Source organism: Ammospiza nelsoni, chromosome 24 (genome assembly GCF_027579445.1).
Source record: "Ammospiza nelsoni isolate bAmmNel1 chromosome 24, bAmmNel1.pri, whole genome shotgun sequence".
NCBI lineage: Eukaryota > Metazoa > Chordata > Aves > Passeriformes > Passerellidae > Ammospiza > Ammospiza nelsoni.
The window spans coordinates 2,096,243-2,106,941 of NC_080656.1; the positions used below are offsets into that span (position 1 = coordinate 2,096,243).

The 10,699-nt window shown below is 49.9% G+C and overlaps 1 protein-coding gene across 6 annotated transcripts; it reads left to right on the forward strand.

The window, feature by feature from the left end:
* The first annotated feature begins 27 nt into the window (after positions 1–27).
* On the forward strand, positions 28–10,644 carry FAM118B (family with sequence similarity 118 member B). Of its 6 annotated transcripts, XM_059488233.1 has the most exons (9): positions 51–67; positions 358–444; positions 4,126–4,203; positions 6,125–6,377; positions 7,173–7,400; positions 8,562–8,690; positions 9,327–9,612; positions 10,064–10,123; positions 10,187–10,644. In XM_059488233.1, exons 3-9 carry the CDS (start codon positions 4,133–4,135, stop codon positions 10,528–10,530), a joined length of 1,371 nt encoding a protein of 456 aa, XP_059344216.1. In that variant the 5' UTR covers positions 51–67; positions 358–444; positions 4,126–4,132; the 3' UTR covers positions 10,531–10,644. The 6 variants fall into 6 exon arrangements, with proteins under 6 accessions (XP_059344217.1, XP_059344216.1, XP_059344215.1 ...); XM_059488234.1 differs by lacking the exon at positions 358–444 and having other exon boundaries at positions 28–67; XM_059488232.1 differs by lacking the exon at positions 51–67 and having other exon boundaries at positions 204–444.
* The last annotated feature ends 55 nt before the right edge of the window (positions 10,645–10,699 follow it).

Here is a 10,699-nt window from a genome sequence, read left to right on the forward strand (position 1 = left end):
GGGCGGGGCGTGGCCGGGCGCGGGGCGGGGCGGTGTCTCCTCAATGGGGCCGCGCGCGCGGCGCCAGGTGCGTGCGGGGCGCGCGGCAGCGGCGGGGGGCGGGCAGGGCGCGGTTGCCATGGAGACAGCGCGGGGGGAGCTGTTGCCATAGCGACGGCGGCCGCCATAGCGGGGGGGTCTCATGGCCGCCGGGCTGAGGGGACGGCGCGGCCTGAGGGGAGCGCAGGGACCGGCGGGGCCGGGGGAGCGCCGGGGGGCCGGGAAACCTCCGGCAGCCGCGGGCGGCCCGGCCGAGACTCGGCCCCGCCGTCGCCCTCTATAAACGCTCGTTCTTATTGATGTGTCCTCGTGGGAAAGGAGCCTCCGCGTCCTCCCCGCCTGCTGAATGCCCGTGTTGTTGCTTTTCCCGCAGCTTTAGCGAGGAGGGCGCAACGGAGAGCACAGGTAAGGGCTCGAGCAGAGCCGAAGGTGTGACCCCCCCCTCCCCGCTTCCCTCGGCAGAGTCAGTTCTGGAAAGGCAGCGGGGCTCTGTGGGATGCAGAGCTCCGCCAGGCTTTGCTGTGTCACTGCCTCTCCTTGCTCATGGAGCCATGGGGAAGCACGTGGAGAATCACAGCGTTGAATAAAATCCTCTGGTGCGTTTTGTCTCGCGTCCAAGGAGGCTGAATCCTGTGTTTTTGTGGCTTGGACAGGAGCAGGGCTTGTCCTCGGTCCCATTGTCTCTGGAGCCTGTGTTTTTCTAGGATGGTTTTGATCCAGCTCCAGGGCAGCTCCCACGTGGAAGGGTAGGCTTGGGAATTGGCCAGGGACAGCTCAACTTTCAGCTGAAACAAAGTGGCTTTTACACTATCTTATCCCAACACCCTAAAGTGCTGAATTAAAAGAGAAGCTGGGAATGACATCTTTGCTGGTGGCAGTTCTCAGCACTCAGAGAAGCTGAAAATAATGGACGAGCACTAGGTTTGTACTTGTCTCTTTTGGGAATTTGTGTGGGCTCTTCTGGAGGAGCCCATCTTCCAGCATGGTGCTGGATCACTTGGCTTCAATTTTAAACATCCAGGTACAGCTTTAGTTCTCTGTTGGGTGCAGCAGCAACTTCTCCTTGATGTGAGGGAGAAAATGTTCCATTAATTCCCCTTTTCAGTTCTGCAGGTTGGGCTCTGGTGTTGGCTGTGTGGTGTGGTTGTGTTCTGCAGAGCTGCAGAGAGGTTTTTGTAAATACACACCCTGTGTGAACTTCAGCCTTTGTCTGACACACGTGATGTTCAGGTGTTTGCTTTTACCTGGGATACACCTTCACATTTCCAACATGATGTGTCTGTGTCACACAGGGAGTTGCTGTGGTTGGGTTTCTCCAGTTTTGGTGACTTGGGCACAGTTTAAAACTGCAGTCTGGAAGGCTTTAGGATAAATTGAGGGATTTCTGTGATGTGGAGGGAGAAAGAACACAGCAAACCCACACAGGGAGTCTCTTTTAACCCTGATAAAAGTGATGGGGACAAGGCTGGGACAGGGGAACGGGGTGGCTGAGCCAGGAATCCATGGAGTGTTGTGTTTACAGTCTTCAGCCCCTGTAGTCTAAATAGCTGGAAAGTCCCCAGTGTCTGAAGAAGGCTGGAGAGACATTTCTTATCTTCTGAGTGCTGTGGCTCCCTCTCCTCCCTGGCACCTGTGTTCCCAGGGGAACCTGCAGTACCTGCTGTGGTTTGTTCCCATGGCAGTGTCATGCTCTGAGGTAATTCCATTTAATTTTGGCTACCTCAGCTGTGCCAGCACCATCCATCCCTCTAGCAAGCAGAGTTTCTCCCCAGGACTAAAAACCAGAGGTTTCTATTTCTTGGCTGAATCCCCATGAATTCTTTTTAAGACCTGTAATAACTTTTTTGGAACTGGGCTGTATTTATAATGAGGTTTTTGTTCCTTTATGGCTCTCTGCACTGAATAATAGACTTGAAGGTTGAAGGTCATTATATCAGAAAACCTTGCAAGGTGATTATAATTCCAAAAGGTGTTTTTCCTAAGTTTAAAATTGCTTTTGAAATGTCATTTAGAGGCACTTAAAATTGATTTGATGGCTCCATTCCTGCTGTTAATGGCATGGGAATGTGCAGGGTGAGTGAGATGGGAGCTGTGCTGAGGCAGGTGGAAGCAAACAGGGGAGCTCTAGGTGGGAGTTTACAAACAACCTTGATATTCGAGCCTCAGCTGATGATTCACAATGCAAAGATAATTATAAGCTTAAATTATATCCAATTTAGAAAGCAAGGAAGGATTTACCTTCTGCTGTAGCTCTGCTTCTGCACAGGGGCTGAGGGCAGACCTGGCACCAGCAGGAACTCAAAACTTCCCTCTGAAACACTCCTGTTATCTATTGTTAGTCCCTGCCTTATCTCAAGCATCTTTGCACCATTAAATAAAATCTGGCTGGCTTTGTGGAAGCAGCCTGTCCTTCCAGAAAAATCAGCTAATCCAAAAGGAGAGATGGGACCCTCCTGGGAAGGAAAAAGAGGGGCTTTTCCCCCTTTATCCTGATTGTGCTTGGCTGCATTCACTCAGCAGGGATTTGAGGTCAATCTGACAGCTCTGTGTCCAGCAGGTCATCCTGAGAGTCACTGCTTTGGTCTTTGGAGATGTAACCCCCCAAAAGAGTTCACCTGACAGGATTCAGGTGTTCAGGGGTTCAGAGGTTCATTGTCAGAGCAGCACTGAGCTCCTGGGCTGAGTGTGGGTTGGAAAAATACAGGGTACAATGTTCACAAGAGGGTGTGATGGAGGAGCCCTGCCTGGCATGCACAGAGGGGGGAAAACCAGGAGATTCCTCACTTGCTGAGGGCCTTTGACACTTATCCAAAGTCTGGGCCCTACAGTAAGGCCCAGTAAGATAAAATGTGATTATTTAGAGTGAGGAGTAGCATGTGTTCAGTAACGTTTCAAGATATAGGTAGTGAAAACCAGCTCTTTGAGGCGTTCTGCTGTTGTACAATGATTTATTATTGAGCAAGGTGGGGTGATGCAAAGTGTCCCTGCCATGGCAGGAGGGTGGAACGACACAAGGTCCTGTCCAGCCCAAACCAATCCATAATGCCATTGTATAAAGTTTTCTGAAGGGGTCAGAGGGTAAAGGCTGCACACACAGTGTATCTGAGCTCCTGACAGTGTCACTTTGCCCTGTTCTCATCATCCAGCAAGGAAAGGTGGTGCTTTCCTGGAATACTGGCTGATTTCTCACGTGATCTATGCCAACACCTGCAGATCCTATCTAGAGAGACCTGCCATTGTCACCTGCTGGGCTGCCAGGGAGCAATCACAGCATGCCATCTCTAGAATACTCAGATCTCTCTGAAATGGCAAAACCTGCAAAACCTCTGTAATTTTGGGTCAGCAGCTCTTCCTCAGCATTTCCTCTTAGCCAAAAGCCCTTGTCTAACAGAGTTTTTGATGGACTCCTCATTACAATTGGCAAGGAGAAAGCAGAGGAGGTTGAACAGTCCTGTTCATTTTCATTCCCTTTTCATAGACTTATTTGGGAGAAGCAGAGTGGGAGAGCTCTGCATGCTGGCAGAGCTTTTGTGTTTTATGTGACGGGGCTGTTGAAAGAGTTCTCAAGCTTCACTTCCTTCCTGTGGGCTTTAAGGTCATTTCCCAGTGCTCGCAGACTCATGGCGGGCTGGGAAACCCTTCTCTCATCACCAGGGAATGAAATGCTCTCCGTGGCTTTTTGGAGCCAACAAAAATCTCTTTGTCTTCTTTTCCCTCCCACTGTTTCCCAAGCAGCAAGTTTGCTGATGGGCCTTGTGGGGAAGGGGGGAGTGCTGCTCCAAGATCCAGCTCTCAGGAAAACGAGCAGCTGAGGTGGAACAAAGGGTCTGGCAAAGTGGGTTTTGCTGAGGCAATCACACCTGGGAAAAACAGCCAAGGATTTTATGGTAAAAGAGGTTAAGGAAGAGGATGAGACTGTGGGACAAAGTTCAGAGACAAAAACATGCAATTCTCAGCCCAGAGGTGATCTTGGAATGATAACAAACCTGAGATTTATCCACGTGTGCAAAGCTGGATCTGTAAAACCCCATTGTTGTGGTGGTGTCCATGTGCAGTGACTTCCCTTTGGTGATTTGTCTGCTACAGAAACTGGATGGCTTCTACAGTGAGCCTGGGCAAGGAAACATTGTTGGAAGATGGAATGCCACCTGCAAAAAAGCCCAGGTAAGTTTCCTTATGCTCCAGTGAATTTGTTCTAACCAGAGCCTTTTCCTTTGCCTGGCATTGTTCTTTAAGGATTGTGACCCCTGGCGACCGTGGCTGTTTTGTTTCCTGATCCAAGAGCTGTGTGCTGGCTGCTGGCTGGGCCCTGGGCTTTCCTGCTGTTTGTGGAACAAACACCTTCACACCCACAATGTACTTTTGGGGTTTTAACCCTCAGCCAGGGGATGGGGTCACTCTCAAAGCTGTATTTTGCTGTCCTGTCTCCGTGGTCCTGGCCACTCACAGTGTCAGGTCAAACATGGTTGTTGTGCTTATTCGCTTGAGTTGGATGATGGTCTCCAGGAGGGCAGAGTTACTCAAATTAGTATGGTTGAGCTACATGTAAATAATTCACTCTGAGGCTCCCTGTGCTTAGAAGTAGGTGGTCTTACAGTTCTGTGAGAGGAGTCTGACTGGTGGGTAATTCTGTCTGTCAGAGACTGAGACTGTGGCTGCTGCAGGCTCAAAAGTTGTTGTGGACAAGCAGCTAATTCAGCTGCAGGGTTGTCTCCCACTAATTTGATTTATTTGAAAGTTCTGGAGGGCTGCAGGATAGTACTGTATGGTCTTGAGGTTGATCTGTGACCCTGGAATGTGCAGAAGAGACACTGGAAGATAATTTTTTCCTTGCTCAGAATATGAAGGTAGAAACAAGTGCATTTATCAGCAGGGCAGGCATGCAGGACGTTAAGACTTGGGTATTTGTTGTTATTTTGGATATCAGTCCCTATATTTCCAATAGTTTTTTTATATTAGCTCATTAGCCTGAATACTAATTTATTCCTCACAAAAGGCTTGCAGTCCTAAAATTAAACCTTGTTTAGCAGCAGTAACAGTGAACCCTCCTCAAGGAAAGGGTTAACAAGTCTGTTTTAAAAGGCAGGGGCTGAGCAAAGCACAGCTCCATCTGTGTGGTGTTGGTTTCCTCTCCCCTTCTCACTAAATATCACGTGTTTGCTGATAAAGCCCATTTCTTCCATACAAGTTGCTTTCCCAGGCTGCTGCTCCAATCCTGAGAAGCTGCAGCGGGTTCCTGCTGTAGAAAGCAGCTGGACACCAGGCAAGGCAAGGCAAGGAGCAACACATCTGCTTAATAAATGATAAAGGTCACATTTAAAAGCTCTGTGCAGGTGTAAAGACAGGAAAACAGGGAGGAGGGGAGGAGGAGTAAGGAGAACACAGCCCTGCAGCCCTTTCATGTGACTCTGTATCATCTGGGATATTCTAAAAAATTGGCCTTGAGCATCTTGCTGACATTTCAGGCATGACAGGGAAGGGATTGCTGGTACAGCTGAGGGGGTTCCTCAGCAAACTGGGGCTGGAGGAAGCCTTCCCTTGCTTTTGTCTGTGCTGGGATAAGTGGAGCTGTTGTCTCAAGGCCCCTGTTCTGCACCTTGTTTAAACCAGGTCACATTTCTGACCTGCACTGGATGTGACACATGTTTTATCTCAGGACACAGAGTGTGTGTGTGTCTCATTCTCTCGTGCTCACCACTCCTTTCCCATGCCCTCCAGCCCTCCATGTAACTTTTATTAATAGACTTCCTTTATTCCAGATTTTTAGTGGATTAGCTTTGCTGCAGATGCACCCCAGGGCATCATTGACTTCCCCAGTAACCATCCTGGTAACAGATTTGATTCCCAAAATGTTGTAATTAGGGACCTTGTATTGGGAGCATTTGTGCTGCTGATCCATGCAGCTGCCTGCTGTCCTTTAAGGATACCAAGCTGCTCCTCTCATGCTCTGTTTATCAGAGAGCCCAATGGATGTTTGACCCAAAATTTAGGCACAGGGTACCTCCCTCTCAGTCTGCATGTGCCACCACCCCAGACACCCTTCCCCTCGTGGTGGTACCAGCTGTGCTCCTTTCTCCTTTTGCAGGAAGCTGTTGCCAAGTCTCAAAACCAAGAAGCCTCGGGAACTTGTGTTGGTGATTGGGACAGGAATTAGTGCTGCAGTTGCTCCCCAGGTCCCAGCACTGAAGTCCTGGAAGGGGCTGATTCAGGCCCTCCTGGATGCTGCTATTGACTTTGATCTCCTGGAAGATGAGGAGAGCAAAAGGTTCCAGAAGTGTCTTCATGAAGACAAGAACCTGGTCCATGTTGCCCACGACCTTATTCAGAAGCTGTCTCCGGTCAGTGTGCTTGTACCTGCCCTGAGGGCAGGATTTGGCTTTTGGAAATAGCCAGATTTGCTTCTCCAGCAACGGTGCCCCATCCCAACAATTCCTCTGTGCACAAGGAACCACAGGTGCACTTACTGTGCCAGGTGCCTGTGACATAACCCTGCTGTGGATGTGGGTTTTGGGTGTTTCACCTGGACCGAGATGATTAAAGGGATGGAGCATCTTCCTATGAGGAAAGGCTGAGAGCAGTGGGATTGTTAAACCTGGAGAAGAAGGCTTCAGTGGTGACCTAGCTGTGGCCTTCCAATACCTGAAGGGAGCTGAAAAGAAAGATGGAGAGAGACTGTGGGCAAGGGCCTGGAGTGACAGGACAAGGGGGAATGGCTTCACACAGCCAGAGGGCAGGGTTAGATGGGATGTTGGGAAGAAATTCTTCCTTGTGAAGGGGGTGAGATTGCCCAGAGAATCTGTGGCTGCCCCATCCCTGGGAGTGTTCCAGGCCAGGCTGGAGGGGTTTGGAGCAACCTGGGATAGTGAAAGGTGTCCCTGCCCATGGCACAGAGTGGGATGAGGTGGCAGAGTGGGCTTTAAGGTTTTTCCCAACCCAAACCAGTCTGGGATTCTGTGATCCTACAACTACACTGAAGGAGAGCACCCACCCTGGTGCAGCCAAGGCTCTGTGTTTGCCCTACAAGGACCCAGAGCTTTGCAGGGTGTTGGGGAAATGTGGGCAGTTTTTCTGGGGGTCATTTGGTGTGAGGTGTTACAGGTCTGGCTCTGATCTCAATCTTCTCCCCTTCTCAGCGCACAAGCAACGTTCGCTCAACCTTTTTCAAGGACTGTTTATACGAGGTGTTTGATGACCTGGAATCCAAAATGGAAGATTCTGGGAAGCAGCTGCTTCAGTCTGTGCTTCACTTGATGGAGAATGGGGCCCTTGTGTTAACCACAAACTTTGATAACCTGCTGGAGCTGTATGCAGCACACCAAGGGAAGCACCTTGAGTCTCTTGACCTGACTGATGAAAAGAAGGTAAAGGATGATTATTTCTTTTGTCAGGGTCTGTGGTGGTGCAGAATGTGCTCTCATACTGCTTGAGGGCATTGTTCTGATTGTAGTGGTTTAAGTGGTGGCAGACAAGCTCCAGGCAGAGGCTCTGTCCAGGGCAGCAAGCAGAGGAATGAGGAGGAACACTCCTTTCTGGAAGGCTGGTTTGCTGGCTGCCATCCAGTGCTCAGGAGGAGTCCTTAAGACTGCTATTCCTTTGATCTCTGTCCTTGAAACTTCTGGCTTGGCCTTGCTTCCACATAAGGCTCGGGTTGATGTTTCTAGCCCATATGAGAAACTCCATGCAAGATGCAAAGCTGAACTTTATTTTTTTATAAGGTGCTGCACAGTGCTTTTTGTGATGGGTGTTCAGGGTTGCAGCCTTCAAGGCTCCCCTCTAGCCCCATGTCCTCTTCCTGCAATGGCTGGAATGGCTCCTCCTGCTGCACTCTCAGAGCTACTCTCTTTATGCAAAAATCCCTCCTCCTGCCCCAGTCAGGCTGTGAAACCCTGAGCTCTGCACCTGCTCACCTCATCTCTCAATCACGGGTTTTTCTGGTGGGGAGCATCTCATCCTTCTGTTTGCATGTTAAACACCCTCAATGTCTGTGTCCTGTGCAGTCCTTCCTCTCTTTTCATTCTCATTTCTGTGCTTCACGTTTCCTGCGTGACCTCTTAATCTACATGGCTGGAAGTACTTACAGTGTTACAAGTAAGCATTCTAATTATTGCAAGCTTAAACGAGCTGAGGTCTGCAGGAGTAAACCGAGAGCCTCAGAAGCAGCTGTCTGAAATGGAGGTCAGCTCAGCTAGTGACTCCCTCAGAGCCAGTAGGGGCCACAAAATACAGCTTGGTGGGCTTGAGAAACATGCTGACAGAAGATTTGTAGTTTTTTCCCCTTTTTCTGGTCAATCTGGCATTTTGATTCAGTCTGCTCATAACATTCACCTGTCAGCTGAAGTGTTGACCCAAACGAGCACCCCAAGCTGTGGCTGCAGGCCTCGGTGTGGAGGCTGATGGAGAAGATGACAAGATGAGGAAGGAGCAGCCTCTTTAGAATGCTTCCCCAAAATGTTACATTTAGCAGTGCTGTGCTAGCCAGCGTGATGCACTCACGGACGTTGCTGTGGGTTTGTGCTGTGCAGGTGCTGGAGTGGGCGCAGGAGAAGAGGAAGCTCAGTGTCCTGCACATCCACGGCGTCTACACCAACCCCAGCGGCATCGTCCTGCACCCGGCCGGCTACCAGAATGTTCTGCGCAACACCGAGGTCATGGTGAGCCACGCTGGGCCAGCCTGGGCACAGCTCAGCTGGGCTTAGACTGAGCTTCACTGAGGGTGGGGGAGAATGAATAGATATGGGAAATAGGAGGGTGAATTCCCTGGCCTCTGAGGTGCTGGAACACCTCCCATGTCACAAACATCTTTTATGAAAAATCCTTTCCTTCGGATTTTTCCTCTTGAGAAGCTGAGAAGCCTCAAGAACAAAATATAAACAATGGTTATCTGCTGCTGTGAAGTGCAACGGGTAGATCTTTGATTGGCCCATGTTAGTCGTTTCTAATTAATGGCCAATCACAGTCAGCTAGCTCAGACTTTCTGTCCGAGACACAAGCCTTTGTTATCATTCTTTCTTTTTCTATTCTTAGTCAGCCTTCTGATGAAATCCTTTCTTCTATTCTTATAGTAGTTTTAATATAATATATATCATAAAAAAATAAATCAAACTTTCTAAAACATAAAGTCAGATCCTTGTCTCTTCCCTCATCCTAAGACCCCTGTGAACACAGTTACACTCCCACACTTGCTGAAGGATGGCATTGCTGCAGAGCCTCCCCAGGGATAGGGCAGGTGCTATCTCTTGTGAGGATGAAGCTCACCTTGACCAAGAACATCTTTCCCTTTCTTAAAGCGAGAGATTCAGAAGCTGTATGAAAATAAGTCCTTCCTCTTCTTGGGCTGTGGTTGGACAGTTGATGACACAACGTTTCAGGCCCTGTTTTTAGAGGCTGTCAAGCACAAGTCAGACCTGGAGCACTTCATGCTGGTGCGGAGGGGGGACGTGGATGAGTTCAAGAAGCTCCGTGAGAACATGCTGGACAAAGGCATCAAAGTGATTTCCTATGGAGATGACTACGCTGACTTGCCCGAGTACTTTGAGCGGCTGACGAGCGAGATTGCCATGCGGGGCCGAGCAGGTACAGGGCAGGGGCTGGGCTGGGGGACCCTTGGCTGGCACCATGCACAGTAGACAGGGGTGGTAGCCCCTGTTCTTCATGCTATGTAGAGATTCCTGAAACCTTTTTTTTAAAAAAGCAAACGTGTCTCTAAGTGTAGTTGGATCTGCGGGTTGCTTTTATGAAAACATTGTATGTTTTAACAGTTTAGACAGCTGTGCTGCCTCCCACGCCTGCAAACTTTGTTTTTCATGTGCAGCTGTTTGTTCCCTTTCTAGTGAAGGGGCATTTAGTATCCCTGACCCTCATGCTGCTCAGTCTGAGCCAATGATTTTAAACAAGAGGTATCACTAATAAATCATAAAAATGGGGGAAGTGGGTTCTGAGGGTTAACCCAGCCAGGAAAGCCTGTGTGAAACCAGCACATGGGCAGCTGGCTCTCCACCTGAGTCTGGTCTCTGCTCTGCCCCAGGTGTGCCCAAGGAGGGGCAGCAGCTGAACGGCTCTGCCGCTGCCCACGCTGAGGTGAAAGGTAAGGAAGGCTCTGTGGAGCCAAGGGGCTTCACCCTGTGCTGCTCCCTGGAGTCCCAGGCAGGTTTTCAGCCTTTGCTTCCACACAGGATGCAGCCCCTGAGCCTGAGCCCTGCCCGAGGCCCTGAGCTGTGGCAGGGGCTCCTCGGACAGGCCCAGGCCAGGCCAGCAGCCCTCAGGGAGGCCGGAGCCCACCACTCACTGTCCCACTGCTGTCCAGCACCGAGCCAGGACCCTTCCAGCAGGGACAAGGCCAGGACAGAGCCACCACAGATGAACAGCTGGGCTAACACAGTAATTGTGGTTTTACTGGGGCTGCGTGTGCCTGCGGAGCGCGGTGTCCCCGAGGGAGCTGCAGCCTCCTCTAACTTCATACCTAGTGCTTTTATATTCTGTATTTCAATTTAAAAATGAAACTTGAGCTTTTTTTTTTTTTTACTGGAAGCTCTAGTTTTCTAGTCCTGTCTTTTTACTGTACAGTATTTTGTATGTTGAAGTTGTATTAAAGGCCTGCTCACTGAACTTTGGCTGCTGTATCATTTAAAGGCCCTTTCACCCCTCCTGGTGGGAGTTCATC